This window comes from Scatophagus argus, chromosome 2 (assembly GCF_020382885.2).
Source record: "Scatophagus argus isolate fScaArg1 chromosome 2, fScaArg1.pri, whole genome shotgun sequence".
NCBI classification, from domain to species: domain Eukaryota; kingdom Metazoa; phylum Chordata; class Actinopteri; family Scatophagidae; genus Scatophagus; species Scatophagus argus.
In genome coordinates, this window is record NC_058494.1 from 23,796,733 (window position 1) to 23,818,657 (window position 21,925).

At 42.4% G+C, this 21,925-nt stretch overlaps 2 protein-coding genes across 5 annotated transcripts; both read right to left on the reverse strand.

The window, feature by feature from the left end:
* Positions 1 to 2,844: 2,844 nt before the first annotated feature.
* On the reverse strand, positions 2,845 to 12,300 carry txndc11 (thioredoxin domain containing 11). 2 transcript variants are annotated; one of them, XM_046372164.1, is made up of 14 exons: positions 12,177 to 12,300; positions 11,881 to 12,071; positions 11,123 to 11,219; positions 10,869 to 10,988; positions 10,058 to 10,155; positions 9,121 to 9,250; positions 8,846 to 8,939; positions 8,523 to 8,635; positions 8,235 to 8,438; positions 7,136 to 7,856; positions 5,729 to 5,916; positions 5,464 to 5,576; positions 5,226 to 5,306; positions 2,845 to 4,699 (listed from the first exon to the last, which is right to left on the reverse strand). In XM_046372164.1, the coding sequence occupies exons 2-14, from the start codon at positions 12,003 to 12,005 to the stop codon at positions 4,171 to 4,173; spliced, it is 2,613 nt and encodes an 870-aa protein (XP_046228120.1). In that variant the 5' UTR covers positions 12,006 to 12,071; positions 12,177 to 12,300; the 3' UTR covers positions 2,845 to 4,170. The 2 variants fall into 2 exon arrangements, with proteins under 2 accessions (XP_046228120.1, XP_046228113.1); XM_046372157.1 differs by having other exon boundaries at positions 11,881 to 12,210.
* Positions 12,301 to 12,986: 686 nt separating this feature from the next.
* Positions 12,987 to 21,126, reverse strand: LOC124050004 (bifunctional apoptosis regulator-like). Of its 3 annotated transcripts, none has more exons than XM_046372172.1 (9): positions 20,971 to 21,126; positions 19,196 to 19,496; positions 18,312 to 18,410; positions 17,998 to 18,091; positions 16,846 to 17,018; positions 16,170 to 16,314; positions 15,704 to 15,883; positions 14,676 to 14,872; positions 12,987 to 14,228 (listed from the first exon to the last, which is right to left on the reverse strand). In XM_046372172.1, exons 2-9 carry the CDS (start codon positions 19,486 to 19,488, stop codon positions 14,036 to 14,038), a joined length of 1,374 nt encoding a protein of 457 aa, XP_046228128.1. In that variant the 5' UTR covers positions 19,489 to 19,496; positions 20,971 to 21,126; the 3' UTR covers positions 12,987 to 14,035. The 3 variants fall into 3 exon arrangements, with proteins under 3 accessions (XP_046228128.1, XP_046228124.1, XP_046228137.1); XM_046372168.1 differs by lacking the exon at positions 20,971 to 21,126 and adding an exon at positions 20,711 to 20,925; XM_046372181.1 differs by lacking the exon at positions 20,971 to 21,126 and adding an exon at positions 19,844 to 19,866.
* Positions 21,127 to 21,925: the final 799 nt, after the last annotated feature.

The window sequence follows — 21,925 nt, forward strand, 5'->3', positions numbered from 1 at the left end:
TGTGTTTCTAACTTTGTAAAGCTCTTTGGGCATAAAGTAACATCTGAATAGAAGGCATGAGAACAAAACAGTGTCAGAGCCAGAGTTAATTACTGTCAGGTTCAGGATAAGTAAGGTTTCAGAACTGAAAAGCGGTTCATTCAGGAGGAAACTGATGATGGATGTTTGACTACAGAGAAATCACATCAGTTAGAGCTGAAACTAATCGATCCTATTTTCTTGATTAGTCATCTTGCCAATAAAACATTATAAAATAAAAAAAATGAAAATATTTAAAAAATGCTGTGCGTAGGTGTTCAGAGGCCAAGGTGACGTGTTCAGACGTGATGTTTCACCTGACTGGAGGCCCAAAATCCAGAGCTTTCAGTTCATAATCACATATAGCAAAAAAAATTAAGTCCCCACATTCAAGAAGCACAAAACCAGCCAATGTTTGGCTTTGTTGCTTAAAAAAAATAAAGTAAAAAAGTTAATATTAGCATTAATTTTCTGTCAGTAGACTAATCGCTGCAGCTCTAATGTCAGCTATAAGCGCTTATACACGCCGAGTACAGTCTTGCAGGTAGGACAGGTGTGCTTGGCATCTCGCAGACGGTCCACACAGAAAGGGATGAGACAGCAACCTAAAACGAAGCTGGAGAGGACAGCAGCGAGAACGTCACGATCGGTCGTTAAATACAACACATTTTTGACAGACTTTTTCGTCTGTGTGAAAAGTATAACTACTCCTTCTTACCCGCAGAAGAAGAGTCCTCCACAGAAAAGGTAAGTGAGCAAACCAGGAGTGTAGTCCACCTTGGACAGTACTGTCTGATGGCACCTGGGACAGGCTATCTGAACCGGATTGTCTCCCAACCGGCCGACTGTCACTAGTCAAAATGAGGATGGAGAAGACAGAAACGGTGAGGACGGAGTGGTGGAAAGAACGACGGTTTCCATTATGTTTAAGACAGTTAAAGCTGATGTTATCATGAAGAACAACCAGCTGGTGTGCAGGTATTCTACTGTAACTGGACTCCTCCAAAGCACAGTCGGACTCACCAACAGGCACTTGTGCATTTGCCATTGTTCCTGTGAACAATTCATATCAAAGATGTCAGTAAATACACGCTTCAGCATGTGCATATTAGAGACAAATCCACGATGCACAAATAAAAACAAGATTTAAATGTGTGTGAAAAAAAACAAAAGGTTTGGGTTGGATTTTAAACTACATGGCAACAAACATCTTGAACCTTGAATCTGAGATACTTCACGTTTTCGTGTGTTTGTACAGGAAAACACATTTGTGGTCATTCACAAATCAACACTCACACCTGTAAGTCTTCATTAAACACACACTCCTCCCCAGTATAAAGACTTAAACAGTATAGTGATCTTGGTTTAAAATCTAACAGATGCCCTCTAATATCCTCTAAAGACCAACGCGATCAGTTTAACGACTGAATCCTAACGGGTTCTGATAAGGCAGCGTACTTACAGCGTGTGTGGACGAAGGTTTGGCTGCAGAGAGGACAGTTTTCCCAGTGTGGGCGACGCTTTCCCTGCCAACCTTGTTTACTTCCCGAGGAGTCATAAGATTTCTGGAATTAACTTCACTGACCCAACCCTATTACAGACCAGGCAGGCGTGGAAAACATTTTATAACAGCCGTAGAGCCCCTGGTTCCCAGCTCCTTCGAAATGCAACTTCTAACATGATCATAATTAGGTTTTTAGTTTTGTCTTTGTGAGTCACAGCCGTCAGAGAAATGCTATCTTCATCATCTTTGTGTGCAAGTTGGTGTTCAATACACTGATGAAGATTTACATAAATGTGATTATGGTAAACTTAAGACTTCAACAAATTTAATTCTTCAACATAACCTACATGTTTTAAATAAACAGGGTTTCATCGAGTAGTCATTTAACAGTTAACCTCATAAAAATCAATCAGTTTTTGTTTTCTTTAAATATAGAGAGAGTGAGGGCAAAGAGTGTGCGCAGTTTTAGTGTTTTTAAAAACTGCAGCATGTAAAAATGTGTGCTGGTTTGCATCTGTGGCCCAGAGGACAAAAAACAAAAAGCCCATCCATTAGGACTGAAATTAGCAGCACGTGGTCCTGCTGCTCCAAATCAAATCTGACTCGGACTCTCTGCTGAACGTCAGCAGTGTGTTTCACCGTGACTGGCTCAGAAATCTCAGTCTACACTCAAACGATAAGGCTGGACTTTTTCTTGATTTTACCCAGCAGACCTCAAGAGAAGATGATCAGCGACAAGCCCACAGAGGACAAAAATCTTATGAAATGGGTCACAAATGTAAAATTACCTTTTTTAATAAAAGCCTTAACAATTGGGCATAGTTGTTTTTTAAGCAAATGCTATCAAACAGGAGTGCATTTTAAGATAATATTTTCAGCTATGGTTAATGGAGGAACGTCACACAGTTCAACAACGAGGTCTTTGTGTGTGTGTTTCAAAGTCATTGAAGTTAATTTTTCAAGTTCATCAAATTAACTGCGCAGATAATATTCATCTGTTTAAAATTAGTGGCCAGAAACAAAAGTGCAAACAAACATTAATGATTCATGTCTGCTGTGTGTAAGTAAGTCTGTTAACAAACATCTGCCTCCAAGTAGTTAGAAAATCTGGAGTGACATGAGACATTGAACACACCCTCTGTGTCTGCTATTAGGAAAATGAAACCATTGCAGCTTAAATATTTAATGTACTAATGCGTGAATCTGTTTTGTTCCCTGTTGCACAGAACACTAAACCACGTGTCATTTCCGAAAGCCAAACACAAAATAAACTTTAGTTTAACTCACAACGGCAGACAGCAACCACACTGAAAACACAGGAGGACAATAAGATGGAAGATTTTTAATCAGTAAAAACAGGTGCAATATTTCACATGTAAATAATTGCAGCATCTCATTCTTAATACCTGAATAGTTACGTAGAAATTATATTTTAGTGATTCAATGATTCCTGTAAAAATAGATCAGTTTAACAAAAGAACCACATCCCCTTCAAAAACAAAAAAAAGGAAAAAAAAAAACCTTGCAAATTATTTCAAGTGCTCTTATGCTCACCTGCAGATCGGTGAGCAGGTGCCGCATCTTCAGTATTAAATAAGTCAAGTCTCATAAGAAGCCTTCTGTCCCTGCAGCCAAACTGGTCCTCACTGACCTGTGGTCATGCAGGTGAGCACATACTGTAAATTCTCAGAACCTCCTCCATGTTTACTTCTTGTTCTCCTGGTTTGTTCGGCTCAATGTCCACCTTTTTCCTCCATAGTGCTGCTTCCATCAGATCATATCAGATGTTCCTGTTTCCCTTATTTTTCCCTGCAGATGATTTTAAGCCAACGTGAATAAAAATTCCGTTGTTTAACAGGTAAAGATTTGAATGTGAAAAACATCGAGGAGTGTTGAGTTTTGTTTATGCTAACTTCAAACGGGAACGAGGGAAAGACTGGAATTAATTATTAGTTTAAAACAATTAGTTCTATCAAAAAAAGAAGTGAGAGCAGCAGACTGGCGAGTACAACACAGCTCACAATAATAGCCACACAGCTGGCTATTATTTAAGACTTGGCCATTATTTCAACACCGGCTTTGATCAGAGAATTTACAGTAATCCAGAGAAGGCTGAGATGCTGGCTGCAGGGTCCGTGTAGTACGATCAACTCAGGTTACGTCAGCATCCTACAACAAACATTTAATTTTTGCAAGCACAGCATCAGAACTGAGTAGTTTAAACCTGGACAGTTGGCACTTAATTCCCAGACTGGTGTGTTCCTCGGAGTGGATAATCCCACTGTTATCACAGCACTTAAACGTATCATTCTGTCTCTGACAAACACTGCTGCTTCCCTCACTGCTTATCCACCTCTTTTATCCGTTTAAGTGTTTCTTTACTTCTGTCTGGATTTAGCAGCAGTTTTAGTTTTTCTTCGGGTCATAAGTGTCATTCCTCCTCATTGTCTCTTATTACAACATTTATCAGGCCGTCGCCCGATGGGTTTCACACGACCTCCTCGTTTCAGCTTCATTTAGCTCGACAATCCCTCCTGTTTCACCACATGCCACAGCTTTTCTTCCCCCATCGTTTTCCCTTCACTTCCGGGCCCTCTTTCCTCTCTCTTGTTCTTCACTTGTTCTCAGGATTCCCTGCAGACTTTTGGTCAAGAGGCCATATGGCTTCTTTTCTGTTCCGCCTCCTTCCTCTCCACCTCCGCCTGCTCTTTAGCCTCCGTCCTGTCCTTCAGCGCCCTCAGCAGGACCCTGAGCAGTGTGTTCTCGTTCAGCAGGTTTTCAGAGGTGTCTGCCAGCTCCTGCAGCCGTCTCACCGCCTCCCCGAGCTGCCGGCTTTTCTCCCGGTGCTGCTCCTCTAAGCTCTCCCTTTCCTGCTGCAGCTGTGCATTCTGGGACGCTAAGTCGCGAGTGTCAAACGTTAGTCGCCGGTTGTCACGCCACAGCTGCGCCAGCTGCTGGGAGAGACGTTCGCGGGCATGACGCAGCGTTTCAACCTCATGCTGGAGGGCCAGAAACTCGGCACGGAAGATGGCACCGGGTCCCGGATCCTCCGCCTCTCTGGAAGATGTCACTGGTTTGTCTGCATATTGTACAGAGCCGGAGTGCTGCAGGATGAAGCGAAGGAGGTTGGGCAACGTGATGGGCAGGTTGTCAGGAAACTTCACACTAAATTGTTTTCTTGAAGAGAAACAGGAACAAGAGAAAAGAAGAGTTAAAACAATTCCGTCCAACTTCATTGATAATATCTTGCTGAAACGCTATTTTTTAAATGTCCGTCTTTCTTCTTGTTTAATGTGCGCCAAAACTGCTTATCTGTTTCCCTTTAGGCAGGATGTACTTAATGACAGCAGCGAGCTTGTTACAGTTACCACTCTGGAGGTTACTGCATGTCACGTTGAACTGCAGCTGCAACCAACGCTTCACTTGCTGTCACTTAATCTGCTAACTGTATCTTTTTGATAAACTAATTGGCTGATAAAATGCCCATCATACGTTCTTCCAGTCCCGAGTGCAATCTTTTTTATTTGAAGAGATCAACTTTACACTGAAGAGAACAAAAAATAGTAAATCCTCACATGTGAAAAGATTAAAAAGCTGAGAAAATAATCGATTATTGAAATAGTTTCCAGCATTTTCCAGCAGTCACCACAGAGCAGATCAGAGGCCATTGGCAGCCAAATGTCTCACTGGCTGTGTCTCTCACCTGTATTTGGGAAAGAGAATTATAGAAGGAACTCGATCCACCATGAACTCCCATGGAAGGTCGTTACGAGCAACATTCACCCTAGACAGAGAAAATGTGGCAATATTAGTTTTCTTTAAAAGGAGGAACTTGCAGTGACTTGTTAATGAAAGCTTGTTTTGCACAGCAATGAAAACACAATTTCAACAATAAATCCATATCAAACACACTGCCTGAGTCACACGTACACATGCCGTACCTGGCAACAGTGATGGTGCTGTTTCCCTGCAATAGTCTGGCCAGCTGGATGATGACGTGGTTGAGAACGGAGCAAAATCCACACCACTGAGTGTAGTAAAATAGCAGCACATCCTACAAGAGAAAACACTCAAGTTTACTGGAGTGCGACAAGTCACACAAGTTACAGAAGGCTGCGTGATTTACTTCCATTCGACTTCTGCTGGTCTGGGACGGCACCTAAAATGCTGAAGGGTGAGAGGAACTGAAGCAGAGTCTTTTCTCACCTTCTGGAGGTCCATGACGGAAGGCAGGAAGGAGGAAGTGGTCAGTTCTGTGACGAGGGGCCGTGGGGCCGAGTGCTGGTGATCGTCCGGATGCCCGGTTTCCCCCTCCCTTCCTTTCCTGTCTTCTTCTCCCACCAGGTGTCTCTGCAAGCGGCTGTATGGAGCGCTGAAGTTCCTGATGAAGGTCTCTTTAATGGGATTCACATGCGACGAGAAGAGAAAATTAGAATGATACAGCAGTATTTTTAACCAGCTGATGTGCTACGAAGAGAATGTAACAGACATTTATAAGATCGCTGTGACGTCATTAAAACCATCCAGGAACTTCTGGCACAAACAGCTAAACAGCTACAGAGAGGAAAAATAATCTTCATAATTTCAAGATGACTTTCTTAATTTGGACAAGCATATAAATATTAAATGATATTCGGGTGAAACCAAAATGCCAACACGGGTACAGACAAGACTTGACGTATTGTAAATAATTTAGCGGCAGTTACAGGTAGCAGCGTGGTGGACGAGCAGCTTGTGCCAGTTACATTAACATACAGATCACCATGAAATCATTATGTCAAATCAATCAATGATATCAATAATCAAAATTGCCATTGTTAAGCTCAACGTTAAAATTTCGACTCTCCCATAGAGCTTTGAAGGCCACAACAGCCCGTGTCCACTTTCACTGGAAATCTCTTTACGATGACTTTTCACTTAAAACATCTGCAAATGTTCAGTATGCAAAAACACCACGAAAGTAAGCCACACGGGCCAATCTGTACAACATGCAGAACTGTTGTTTTGTCTTTCTTTGGTGATATGTTGAATTAGCACCAGATTTTGTACACAGAATCTGTAAATCAAAACAGAAATGGAAACGACTCACTAATCAGACCTCCTTAAATTTAACGCAAAAATGACACAAACCATTGCTGCATCCAACTTGGAGGGATTTAGCTCACGCTTCCAAAATGCATCTGGAGTTTAGCAAAAGTGATGGACACAGTGGCAGCCTTAAAACACAAGTGCACACAGATTTTAAAGGCATTACACGTCACTTTTGTACTATAGGATATTGAATGGCTAATTTCTTTCACTTTTTTTAAGGAGGGAGAGAGTTTTTCACAGTTTTTTGTGACTTTCTGGAATTCACACGCCCACCTCATGCAGTGATTGACCAGTTTCTCTCAAGCTGTACAAAAATATCTCAGTCACTGTGCAACAGCATGAATGCCACGCTTAGAGACAGCGTCCGTGTGTGCTGTTAACACCATTTGGATGCTCATTGCATCTCATTCCTCCTTATGGCAGCAGCCTTTTCAGCCCACCTGTGAGTGTGGCTGTTTGGAACACCTATGAACTCATTCAACACTTAAACCAGCCTTGAGTGAAATGCTTTCCTAGTCTTACCCAGAGACTCTGTCAGTGACTTTGCCGGGCTGCGGTGGAGCACATAATGAACCTCATCCTTCAGGTTCACAATAGCTGCAAACGACCCGTCGCCGCTCCCATCGCCTTGTGCACCAGACTCCTGGTGAAGAGAAGCACTTCTGTTGCCTGTTGCTCCAAGCCTCACCGCCAGAGGCCAGTTCAGGGCAACATCCAGCACATAAAACCTGAGCGTCCTGTTGGTCTGACACCGGAGCCCCGTGATGCCTTCTCCTCCCTGCTGAAGGCCAGAGGATGGAGGGATGGACAAAGAGGGAGGCGTAAGGGGAACTCTTTGCATGTCTGGCTCCTCCTCTTTGGCTTGTGATTCATTGAGGTGAGGTTCTATTTTTCTGCAGCAGGCACTGTATTGACTAAAGGGGCTGTAGCTGTTCAGAAAGTTGCTACAGCCCACTGAGTTTGGGGCATTTATGGACACGGTGACAGATTCTTGGTGCAGGCAGCAGCGTCTGAGATGAGAGCGCGACACGTCTCCTCCTCGAGCCATGGAGGGGAACGAGCAGCATAAGGAGGAGCTGGTCAGGAGCGACCGTGACAAGCTGAGGCACACCTCACACACACTCGTACTGGACTCGGAGAGAAGGACTGACTGGCAGCACCGCAAGTGGGAGGTGAAACTTTTCTCCAAGCTGGAGCGGTTATTGTTGTCACAGGAATGATAACGCAAAGCAATGTCTGCAACCTGGAAGACAAAAGAAGCAGAGTGATAAAAATAATAAGAAATCAATAATCAGATTTTTTTCCACCTAATTCTGAAATGAACTGGTGATTAGTAATAGAAGGCTAAGACATGGACGTTGTGGTTTTTCCTAGAACTTAATTTAAGTTAAGATCCTTGCTGCCTTTTGGAACCAAATACCATCGAAACATCTGGTTTACACATGAATAAACTGACTACAAATCCCACACCATAAATTTACCGGCCGCACAGAAGATCTAGTTTCAAGGTAGACACCCAAGATTAGAATTTCCAATTCAGTATCTGACCAAGTGGGACCAAATTCTAATCATTTCATCCTTGAGCATCCTGAGCTTCGTGAGTTATTCCAGCCCTGCTCACCTGCTGCAGTATGGGACTGGGACTGGACCCGAGCGGATTGTGTGGCAGGAAAAGCAGCAGTGCCGGACCTTTAGTCAGCTCTTGTTCCAGGAGGCGGGACTTTGTTCCTGGAGGCTGCAGCCAGGTGAGGATGATCTCATGGTGTTCAAACACCCAACTGCAGATGGCCTCTGATGTGAAGTTGCGTTCCCTTCGAGGGAAAATCTGACAGAAGGAGGAATAAAAGATCCTCAATCATTTACAAACATTTTGTAAAGCAGTGTTATATGACCTGGCGACCTTGCTTACCAAAGAGGAGTTTAATCTTCTATAAAGGTAAATGGTCTCATCTTCTTTTAGTGAAATGGCCTCTGCTACCTTTTTGTTGGTCACAACCCCAAAACGTACAACACCACGGAAATCTGCACCAGAAAAACAGAGAGACAAGCACACTGCAGGTTCACCACAGAATTTAACCACACATTCATTTGTAGTTTATAGCCTGCTCGCTGCTCTCGTCACTGTTGGAATGACAAAGTCTCCCGCGGCATGGACACTTCTCATGTCATCTAGGTTAGGATTCAAACCTTTTACGAATGAACTGGCTTCAACGCTGGGTCATCTCTACTCACCCCTTCTTAGGGCCTGCAGGGCAGAGGACAGATATGTGATGTACCCCGGTGGCTGAGGAGAGGAGTTAAACTGGAAGAAACCCACCACTCGAGGCTAGAAGCACACAAGACATAACAGCTCAGAACATATCACATGACAGAAAGCTATGACATACAATTCAGCAAACTTTCAGGCCTTTCCTAAAATGGAGCTAATATTAACAACTTGTCTAACTGTAACTCTTTACACGTTTTTCTGTCAACCCTCGCTCAGATGGCCTGGAGACAAACAATACCTCGTGATAGGAGAGGAACTCTTTAAGTTTGGCTCTGGATGGGAGGTAAGTGAGTGGTGTGATGACTCTGAGGATGAAACTTTCCACATATGGAGCCACAAATGGACCCCTGTACTCTATAGGTCCAAACCTGGAAACACATTGAAAAGAATAAAAAAGAAAATATGACAGATGACCACTATATCAACCAAATCATAACAATTTAAATTACAGGAAATGGCAGAAATTTAATGAGCGTTCCCACTGTTTAGGTCGTAATCAGTAAACTGATCATGAGACGGGATACAACACAAGAACAGCTTCTTCCCCTCTGCTGCTGGACTGTTGAACACCAACTGACTAACATGCTGCTCTGCACTTTAGTTACTTCAGTCATTATCCACTCATGTCATTATCCACCTGCTGACCATTTGCACTGTTTACCTCACCTACTTGCACTACACTTCCACCCTGCACTACCTCACCTTTGGACTACCTCCAGAACCATATTTATTTTACTTATCTTATTTTATTTTGTTTTACCTAATTCTATTTTATTCTACTATTATATGTTACTCGTTACGTTCTATGTATGCACCAATCACCAGGACAAAGTCCTAGTAATGTGAAACCTCTTCACTTACAATGGCAATAAAGAAGATTCTGATTCTGACATCACAATCTGAATGGCTAAAAACAACCGCCTGGGTGAAAGCGTGGACGTTTCACCAACTGACTTATTGCAACCAGCACAGACACTGATGCAACAAACGACGCCCTTGCACTTGTTAATTCATATCCTGCAGCCACAAGTAGACTTCACTAAACCACGGCAATCTTATCACTTCAGGCAAGAATGTAAAAGTCTCGGCCGTGCTGCTCTGTCAAATTTTTGATGCATCCATCATTCAAGCTCCGCTATTTAATTTTAAGACAACTTTGAAGGAATGAGTCTTACCTCCTATAAAACAAATGGATGATCGGGTACTGATAGAAGCGGTTTTGCCTCCTGCATTTCCCCTGACTCCACCAGCAGTTAACAGCCACAAACTGCACCTGTGTGTGTGTGTGTGTGTGTGTGTGTGTGTGTGTGTGTGTGTGTGTGTGCGTGTGTGTGCGTGTGAGAGAGAGAAACACACAAGTTTTGGACCACAGACAGGATAATGCTACAGTATCATTCTCAGTCATGCGTGTTTTATTCTGACTCATTTACATTATAACTGAGCCTTAAAACCAGCACCTGATGAATTACATCCCAACAGTCAGGAACATTCAGTAGTTTTCAAAGTGGGGTCCATGGACCTGCAGGGGTCCCTAAGGGGGCTAGAGGGGGTCCACAGCAAAAAGGGGAGTAATAATTTATTTTCACTATAATTCCATCCATGAGCAACACAGTCACAGAATGCATAACTGTTTTGGTCATGGGTTTCACGGATCTTCTGCAATAAAACCCCTAAAAGCAAAATTATTATCAAATGGAGGAACTGGGTGAAAAAAGTGTTATCAAATGAGGGTCTGTGGTCTACTTTGTGTCAGTTTAGGGGTCCTTGGTGAGAAAAGGTTTGTCCAAGTTAATAACTTTATAAGCTTTATTTGCTCTCCTCGATGTCTAATGTCTCTTTGCAAGTTGGTAAACACGTTAGCATGACAACAAGCCCTTGTTTTCTGTTACCTTGTCAGTGGTTATCTGATAGGGTGTCAGTTAAGGTTGCTATTTGGCACTGAAACAATCCTGCAGAGTGTTCGCTGTGTCTTCAGGTGTTCTGTACCTGTTTGGCCAGCTTCTTTGCCACCTGCTGCAACTCCTGCCGGGCAGCCATCGAGTGAGCACACCACGGTGCATAGAAGAAGATGAGAGATACCTCCGCCATACTCCTGAGTCGCTCCACCTGGAGAGAAAACGTTATAGACCTGATGTAGACTTAACCACTGTGCATGACATGCGTTTCTTTTTAAATACCTGATGAGGGAATTGCAGTAACACCTGACCAAGTGTGTTGCATCGGGTATCTCTGAATCTCACCTGGTCTAGCTGACCCAAGTACAGGTCCACCACCGGAGCGTCGGCAGAGAAGAACCGCACCGGAGGCCGAGCTGCTGCCACCACATTCTTAGCACGGCTACAGAAAGAAAAAACTTCAGTGTAAATGATGATGACACCAAAACTAAAGGCATGGCATGCAGAATAGTTAACTTTATATTAACTTGCTGTTTGTAAACACACAAATATGCACTTCTACCTAAGCGAGTATGACTTTTATTTATTTATTTTACTAAATTGAACTGCTTCAGTAGTTCTTCCATCACTCGCTTATGAGAGCAGGATGTGTCTGAGATCATTTGCTTCAGGTTTCAGTCTTCACAGCTGGTTTCAGTGGAAGATGAGTGCGAGAGCAATGGTTGTTAAGAATGTTGTCTTCGGGGTCATTCACAAAAACAGAGGAGCCACAACCTGACACTGAAGTAACGATACACGGTAATACTCTTGAGCAGTAATACGCTGTCTGTTTAAACGGTCTGAAGAACTGGTTAATCCTCTTAACCTGCAGTGCACGTCAGTTTCACATCCACATCCACTAGAAGACCCTAACTGGCCGCTAGATTATCATAAGGAATAGCTAGTTTATGATTTACTAACGCCACAGCATTCATCTGTCAGAGAAGTCACTAACCAGTTTGTTCGGTCTTGATGTTTAGGAGGTCTCATGTACGCCTGATCACAAAAGCACGGTCATGTTAGTAGAATAAGAACAGAAGCGGTTGACGCTGCTGGCTTGTTACCTGCATGTGAATTTGACGGCCAATATGAGCAGGACACCGAGCACGATAGCCCCGCAGAGAAGACCGGGTCTCCGGGCCATCAGAAACAGCACCTGCCGGAGAGACTGTCGCACCCGGCGCAGCATTACAGGCTGTCGTCGGCTCTCCGTCCCATTTATAAGCCCCAGTCGCGGGTCGACCCGTCCATTTGCCTAACGGGGGCGGGAAGGAAGACTGGTTTGACAGGGGCCAGTGCTAACCTGGATTGGACATCGATGCTGTTGGTGTGTAAGGTATTCAAACGCGCCCAGACCAACCTTTCTTCCCCACGTAGACTTTTAACTTCCGCAACAATGACGTAAGGGAGAGACGGCAAAGTGCTGTAATCCGTTAAAAAAAAAACAAAAAGAAAACGTGCCGTACGTTTAACGCTGTCATGCTAACCCAGGTAAGAAATAGGATTGGTATGTAGATATGCGTACGATAAAGGTGAGCGAAACCGGGCTCAATAACTCCTGTTTATAATTTTGCGTGTGTAGTTTGACGTGCACTTTTGAGACAGTCCCTAAGTTGTTACGTCCGCAGGGCTGTCACTAGAGGGCGGTGACGGTCGTTCTAAAGATTTAAATCGATCAAACTTTATTTATAAGGACCTTTCGACATACAAATTGGTTCAATTCAAGTGCAAGTGACAGAGAAGCTAATAATAACACTACAAATATATAAGCATTTTCCTCGTAGAACTGGCACACTGCTCACCTAAATTAAATACGTTCTGATTCAATTTATTTATCACATGTATTTTAATCCATATTCATTTATTTCTTCTGCACTTCTCAGACCCTTATTAACATCTGTATATAAAAGGTGTAAAATCAGTGTAGGAGCGCTCCTGCACAGGTAGGCACTTGTTCAGAAAGTGATGTTTCTCTTTCTGAAGTTTAAATCATCATAGTTGTTGTGTGTATTGCTGCTGCTGCTGCACTGCAATTTCCCAGCCTGGGATCAACAAAGTATATCTATCTATCTATCTATATTATCACTCTGGCTGTAATAAACCAAAACATCCTCACTACATTTAAGTTGTCCAGTAATTACTAACAAATAGAAACATCCACACAAGAGGATAACATCATGTAAAAATCTTTATTTTTTTCCTTTGTCATCAGAGAACACTGAAAAACAAAATCACAGTGTAGAACTTTTAAGTGCAAATGAACTATGTAAAAAATAAAAGTTCTTTGATTAGCTTCAACCTCCCATCACATGGTAATGTATTCTGTTAACACAACAACAACAACAATTTTGAACAATAAAAAAAATGTGCAAAGCAATATTTGTCAGCAGTACCAGCAAATAATATCTGCAATGGACAGTTTCTCCTTAAAATCTTGATAATTAGAAAAAGATATGTTTCAGAATCTCAAACAAAATTAAGGGCATTTCTAAGTGCCACATGTATTGCAAGATGTTGTTTTCTCCCTTGAATCAACTGTAAAATCTGACACTCCCATCAGGCTGCAGAACTAAAACAATCATGTTTACAAACCTTGCAGAATGAATTTTCAGACAGCTGTGCAGCACCAAGTGATGACCCAAAGAAGATTAAAATTTGTGTATAATAAGGTTGGACAAATTTCTGTCAAAGTGAGACTTTATAGCATCTGAATATATCAAACCTGGTTTGTTCTACCTCGAAAGCCAAGTCAATATATGCTTAAAGAAGTCCACAGCCATCTCAGTGCCACAAAGCTATCAGAAAACTTCACCAATTCACCTTCACCACCACCAGTGTTGGAACTTATGACTTATCATTTGACTTATCAACTGCCCTCTGGACCAGTCAGGCAATGCAGTTTACGACTACACTGTACACACACAGAGATCACTGCGGTAATCTCTCCTGATCATATATATCATAGAACTTTCATTGCTTCTCGTCTTGTTAGTTTTGCTTCTCATACAATAGCTTGATGCCTCTTTTGATCCACATGGCAGCTGTCCAAGAGAGAAACAAGGAAGCAAGAAAACTTCTCTTCCAACAGCAAATACACCAGTCCTCTGAGAGTTTACTGCCAAAGATAAACAGTTCTCCTCTGCAGGAACAGGATTTCTGGCTATTTTATTTGCTGCGAATGCGTATGGCATTAATTGGGCCCTGACTGCATGCAGTATGTTACAGTGCTTGTGTTTCTGGGTGCATTAGCTGCTGGACCACCAGGTCTATATTAATAATAGGACTGAAGTAAAGAGCCCAGTAGAAGAAGCAGTTGCACACAAACTGAGGGATGAAAGGCCACAGGAGGGCAAAGACAAACCCCTGAGATAACATCTTCCACAAGTGGTTCCACATCTTGCGGGGTAGAGACCTAAGGAGAGTGGAAGATACATGTTATTGTATGTAGCCAACCTGTAAGATAACATCCTGCCCGTGAGGACCTTATTTTACTGTTGTCTGTCCCACATATGTGAGTGTCACTAGTTAGAGTATATCTGAAATGTTTCAGTTTGTAAAACACAGTGAAACCTGAAGGCAGAACACAGCAACAAATCTTTCAGGTGCTTTCAGACAGCAAGCTGCTCAGTAACATCAATGTTTTGCTCCCAGCTACCTCCAGTAAAACCAACATGCACGGCACAGGCTGCTGCTATCCACCTACTGCAATCTCAACACACAGCTAAGAAGAGCAGGCTACAGCTGAAGTAGAGGAAATGGTTGGCAATATGACACAAGTAATACAGCCAGTATTACAATTAATTGGCTGCCAATCAATCTGAGCATCTCTACCGTGTGTAAGTCTTCCCACTATGTCTACCTGATGGTGGCTCTTGTCCAGAGTCTCCACAGGGCACAGCCTTCCAGCACAGACAGCAGCATGGTGTTAACAATAATGAAGCGAGATGTCCAGTAGTGGACGGACAGCCAGTCCCAAGCAAACTCTGCTATCAGCTGGTATGGAAGCAGGAGGTATTTTACCAGAAACTCGGCCCACTGTCGCCAACTGGGCTCCAACTGAAAAACACAGCAAAGTCATAGAAAACAGACAATGACATTTAAGAAGTGATTAATGTTGAGTAATGATGAGCAAAAGTTTTTTTTTTTTTAAGTAAGATCTCCATGATACTGTGACATATAGAAAATCTGTTACCTCAACACCTGCAAATGTTAATTCTATGATATTTGTTATCACTGTCAACATAATGCTTTTCTCAAGTTTGGCCAAATATTCCAATTTTTTATGCTATTTTTACAGTGTGAGCATGTGTCAAGAAGAACATGGAGGGAGGTGACCTGGATCCACCGCCTCTGTTCACCATAAAAGCAGGTGGAAAATTAGAACAAATCCCATTAAAAGCAGCAGTATATTTACCCCAAGCTGGATTATTCCTTTGTGCCACAGAGCTTCATTGTTGTCCCAAAACTATTACAGACACATCAAAGAGCCACACTACAGGGGCTGACATGTTTTTTCGTTACCATGAACACAGGGACTGCAGCTTATTTTGAGCCAATTCCATATAAATCCACCTGCTGCCACAATAACTAACTAGCGCAACAAATGTGTGGCTGGAAATAGTCCCCAACGAAGACATTTCCTCCTGGCTGTGTAAATTTACCAAAGACCACAGGACCCAGCTCTTTTATGAAGCTATCTAAACTTTACTCACAAAAAGAAGTGGACTAAAAATGTTACTAGTTTTGGTTCTTTAATTTTTAGGGACATCAAAATGAACAAGATGGTGGATCCAGGTCACCTTCCTCTGTTAAAGTATAAAGTACCACCATAAAGCCATGTTTACGCTTAAACACATTTAATGAAACTGTTAGCTGGCAAAGTGTCACCTGTGCGTTCAGGAAGCTGATCTCCACTGGCTGGTCGATGTCCCTGATGGCTGGACAGCAGGTGTGCAGGAAGGGCAGGAAGGTTTCCGAGTAGTCGAATAAATACAGATAGAACAGTGTGAGACGAGGGGAGCGCTTCAGTGCATAGAGCAAGAACAGAGACTTGCCCGCATTAGCATCCTGGTTGAAAGTGAAAGAAATACCAGTATACAGAGTTAAGTGGAAAGTCATTTAGTCACACATGTAAGAAATATAACAGACACACTCACAGAAAGAGCGACATTTGTCAGCAGTACCAGCAAACAGAATGTGTAGTATTAAAAGCACTACCAGCATGGACGTTAACCACAATAGGACAAATATTTGCAGACCAAAGATGTAACATTTAGAGCTCTGAAATGGCTTATTGTCAGTTTTGCTTTCTTCATTCATCAGTCAAAGTTCTGGAGCAGAGCAGACTCTTTACCTTGTACTCCCACAGGTTCTGCGGAGGTTTGACCCCCAGGGTCTTGACTCTGTCCAGTTCAGCCAGAACAGCCCGACGATGAGCCTGATTTTCTATACTGTAAGGAGGTTTTAACAACTCTTCATCCCCCAGCATCAACAGTAGCCTAAAGCAAAGAAACCAACATCACATGGAATGAATATGATGACCTACCACATGAGCTGTAACACTCTCTACCTACTTAGGACCCAAGCAGACAGAATGCAGTTTATTGCAACGAGAGGCGTCTTTTTCCCAGTATTTTCTATGGATAGTAAGCATTTTGCACCTTGCTAACACGCTCTGGCACCTTGCATGCATGGAAACAACAATCATAAAGGAGAAACTAGTGCTGGCTGTTTCTGGATATACTGAGCTGAAGGTGGGCAGGCTTGGAGGTAAATCAGTGCAGCACTTGAGATTTTCATCTAAGCTGTTTTGCACTGCACTGCTCTTCTGTGTTGCACCTCACGTTTGGAACCTGCAAAACACCCGTTACCTGATCAGACCCTTACGCTGGTCTGTGCAAGTCTAAACCTCAATGACGAACAAGGTGCTACAGTACTGCAGGTGAAAGATATGGTAAACAAATATGGCTTAAGAACAAGCAAAACCAACAAACACGGCACTGACATAATAGACTGTGTAATTTATCTACCTCCCATTGACGTTCTCCTGCTGGAAGGGTTCTCTGTACAGCTGGGCCCAGGGACCCAAGTGATCCAGCCAGGACACAACATCCTCCGGCGTCCAGCGAGACACAGGTTTACTGATCAACGGGTCGTGCTGGTCAACTACACCACAGCTCCAGTGATATACCAGCACCATCACCTGGAAACGCACAGATATTAACAAACACGTGAACGCCTGTTTTCCATACTGACACGGGCAGTTCCCAGCTCTGGTTTGGCCTTCAGTACATCCACTTTCTCTGTAAGTTTTAAACTTAAACTTGCAGCAGCATGACTGGTCGGAGCAGAACTAAATATATAAATCTGCTCTTAAATTTTAGAATGATTTGATAAAAACTGTAAATTATTTGAATCATATTAATATTATTATTGCTATTATACACACATCAAAGTGAGTCAAAGACAACACAGTCAAAAGCATCCAAAATGAAACTGATGCTTTGCACACAGGCTCAGTCCCTCTTTATTTACCTGACCTGGTTCAATCATGATATTCATTTATAACCTGTGGTCAAAAACAAGACCATGCTGTAATCTATCTACATTTTCCAAGCAACACACTCACCCACACACACAAATTTACTGCCACGTGGCAAAACACACAGTTACGTTGCTCTCAGGTGCCACATGGACAAAATAAACACAGTCTGTCTACAAGATAATGAACAACTGACCTCTTCATTCGCTACTGTGGTGGCCAAACCAATGTTGCAAACTCATTACAATTTTGCTCAGCATTTGGTTTGTTTAACATCGTACATATTTACAACACTTTCACTCACAGCAAAATCACAGAAAAATACCAAACATGGTCAAGAGTCTTAACAACATAATTTCTATTCTCCAGTGAGGAAGGAAAACCACAGTGGAACCATTCACAATAAAAAACACAATTTTCTTATAAATAGCGTTCACAGCAGGTTAGGTTAGTCCTCACGTGTGCTTACTTAACATGCTATTCCATGCTATTATTGTGTGCCTCATTACTAAATCAGCCTCAGGATCTGATGAATAAACTGATTTTTCAGTGGTGACACTGGCGCACTGTCAGTGTCACCTGAAAGGCAGGTGATGAAGGGTAACGGATGAGTCGTATTGTGAATTTTGTGAATACTTACAGCCACACATGTGAGTGCAGTTAGGACTCCAGAAAAGAAGAAACCTGCTCCTTTGTGTTGGTTTGTTCTGGATCTACCCAAGTTGTCACCATACCTAAAAACAGGTAGATATTTAATGGATGCTGGCTCCTTTTCTTCAGACTACAAAAGGTATCACATACAAGTGAACAGATCAGACACAAGGCAAGTCCACAGGGATACCATTATCATTGTCAAAGGGAGTGCAATGCTACGCTCTAAGTGCATACTAAGAGGACACTCTGCCCCAAAGCTTTACACCAGAACGTCTTGTATCACAGATTATACTGGACTACCTCTGGAAGGCCAGCAAGCTCCGGGAGATTTTGGGGTTAGTCTGGATCTCTAACCTCCGCCGCTGAATGACCTCACTGAACAACTTGTCAGTTGCATCCCTAAGAGAGAACAGCATCAACAAGTTAACAAGTGCAATTAAAAGCTAAAACTGGACTACAAAACAACACTCTCACACTGACAACACACTGGAGAACAGCAAGATTAGGAAACACCTTTATGGTTCCTTTTGTCAAGGTCGCTTTACTGTCTGTATCAGGCAAATGTAAAAATGTAAAGATGATTAGATGACTTTTTCATGGAGGACTTACAGAATAATACTGTTTAGTTTAGGAAGTTTTGCAACATGTCAAAAATACGTCTATGTCATAACTAAAGTGAATCTATCAAGTCAAATTACAGAAAATTAATCAAAAATTTATAGGTTCAGTGGTTTATGCTTCTCTGACTGAATATTTTCTGGTTTGTTTAGTTGTCTGTGACAGTAAACTGAGTATCTTTAGGTTTTGGGCTGTTGCTCAAATATGAGAATTTTTTTTAAGATGCCACCTTGAACATTTTTGTTATATGCAGAAATTCCAGTTACGATAATGTAACTGAGAAAATAATTTGTAGATTCATAATAAAAACAATAAACAGTTCCAGCCATTTTGTACCAATGGCTGGCACTGAAAGTGAAGTCAAGCTTGTTAGCTTTGCCTTAACTATTCTTTACAGTTACTGCACTTTCAACAGTACCGCAAAATTTGAGATTATATCTGGACCTTGCATTTTAGAAGTTGAAAGCAGGTCTCTGTTCTCTACTGCACGTGAAAAGAGATGTGAAAACTGGGGTCAGAAAATCAAACATTAAAGCCCTGATGTGGTCTCACTGTGAAAAGCATACCTCAGCAGTATGTTGATTTTAGGAAAGCCTTCCCACTTCTCCCTGCATTCTGGGCACTCATTCTTGTGAGAGGATTCCCACCACAGAGCCAGACAGTGGCGACAAAAGTTATGGCCACAGGTCAGGGTGGTGGGGTTCACTAGGATGTCGTAGCAACAGTGACAGGAGAATTCATGTTCCGAGATGTTGGTGGTGGAGGGCTTCGACTGAGGAGATTCAGATAAGTGAGGGGTGCCGTCCAGAAATGCTCCCAGATCATCATCTGAAGAAACCCACTCCATCTGGTGCAACATATCCAATTCTGAATAAGAGGGGAAACAAGGGTAGAAATGAAGAACCATAGGAAGAAAGACAGGTCTAACTCTGAATTAATCTGCACACTGTCCCTGTGCTGACACACTATTATCTGGACGCTTTTCCATTGCTGCTGCACCACAGTTTCCCAGGCTGAAGTCTCCAAACAGCTGGTTGACCAACAGTCCAAATCCAGTTTACAAAGATATTCAACAAAGAAAATCAGAAAATCTTTACATTGTAGAGACTGGGACCAGAAAGTGGTTGGGCTTTCTATTTGATAAATGACTGAAACAACTGTTTATGAGACTGACTAATGGAAAACTAATTCCAGCACTAATGCAGTTTACTTACAGGTGAACTTGAAAGATCTTCACTGATTTACTCCACACAGGTAATGTAATTTTGACAAGAAAAACCAATGCAGACATGATGTCTCCTGTGACTGAGTCGACAACTCCAGAAGTTACAAAAACAAACCAGTAGTTGACTGGAACGGTAGGAAAAACACATCCGATGATCTAACGCTTCACAGCCATAACTTCGAAACGACCAGCATAAAATTAAATTACACATCAGCTGTCGTTACGGAACTATGCTATCTAAGAAACACAGGTACGGTCTTTTAACAGATGTTACTGTCGACTGGCACTGGATGCCAGCAAGTTCATTAAGGCATTCAAATAAGGTATGATTGAGTGAGGAATAGGCATAAGAACAGTTTTATCACCTAAGCTCATTAAATTCGGTTAATTTTTGAGCTGTTTACACTGGGGTGGAACATGATAGCATTAGCTCGATAAGTAACACCTATGCTAAGTTACAACAAATGGTGAGCTTCTCAAGAAACAACAACGACAACACAGACCTGTTGGAAAGAGATCACGTTAATTTACCCACTGATATCTTATGAATCGAGTTAGCTACTTTGATAACAGTGAGGAGCTAACGTTAACGGTAGCTGTACTCTGTAACTTGCTAGCTCGTCGTTAGCTACGAACATTAGCCAGGTCAGCAGCAACAACAACAACATTCACCGCTCCCTAACGCATAAATGTACTGCCATGACACGTACCACAACCAACTACCGTTAGCTTCAGGACTGATGTGCTAGTTAGCAAACAAATTGTAACAAGCTAACAGTAAGCGCTAAGTTAATGTTACCTTTGCTATAAGTTAGTAATGTAAGTGCTAACGGACAACGTCATTCAATAAACTCACACTCAGTGCCTCAGGAATGGCCTCTGCCAGGTGACCAGCTGGGGGACGGCATAACTAAGATTTGTTCAATATCTCAAGTCTGCTTGTCGCAAAATCAACCCCAAACTAATCCGATAAATATCTCTGCATGAGTAGCTGCCGCCATGGTTCCGCGCTGCTGTGGAAAGTCCCACGCACACACGCACACACCCACTGGCCCACACGCACGTCAGCGTGTCATGCGGGTTCCTGTTGACACTTGTCATTGGTCACACACTCACCTGTCCAAAATTATGTCTGGCCTGCAGCTGCAGTGGAGCGTGGATCTGTTGAGGATGAGCAGGGGAGGACAGAGGTGCCGTTCACGGTGATGTTGTAATGACCGCGAGGCACAGCTGATTTCTGCCATGTGGCTTTTAAAAGCTGCTCCAGTTCAAAGTTCAGGTCTGACCCTGTCACCGAGGCTCGATTCTGGCGTGTGAGGTATCCCTGACCACGATACTAATAAAACAGTAACTTATTAACTTACACGTTGGCTCTGCATGTAAAGGGGAGACCTACTGTATATAAAGTGAGTTATCATGCATGCATACACAGGGCTACATATGTTAACAAGCAGCACAAACTGTGTAAGGCTTAGGGGGATTTTTTATGGGATGTGGTGCTATTAATGTAAATGTAAACTATATTTATACAAGAGCTCTTCTGAGATCTCTTTTCAAGGTGATCTGTTAAAAGAGTCAGAGGCCCGTGAAGACATGTTGTTAAGGTAAACTAAGTTTTCAGGAGACTTGGCCATGGGGCAAATTGGAATATCTGCATTACCCTCCAGAGGATAAACAAATGAAGCTCTGCTGATAACTGGATTAGCCAGTTTCCAGTAAAATTTAAACAGTGTGGTGTTGAGCAAATAGGCCCACCACTTACAGCACTGGAATATTTTACTTTAAAGCTGCTGTTACTTTCACATACAAAATTCTAAATTACTGCTGAATATTATGTATATTAAACAGAGTGCATAGTGTTTTCTTTAGCGGCATTAATCAATAAGCATATTTGCCTTTAGAGATAGTTCAGTTTTAAACTATGACATGTAATGTTGTTTAAAGTTTAGAGGACCTCTATGCCCAAATTGTTGGCTTCATCTTTGACCAGAATTTATCTGCACTATTCCCTGCGGTCCAGTAGGTGGCGGTATGCGCCTTCCAACGCCTGCCATTACGGATGGTAACTTCT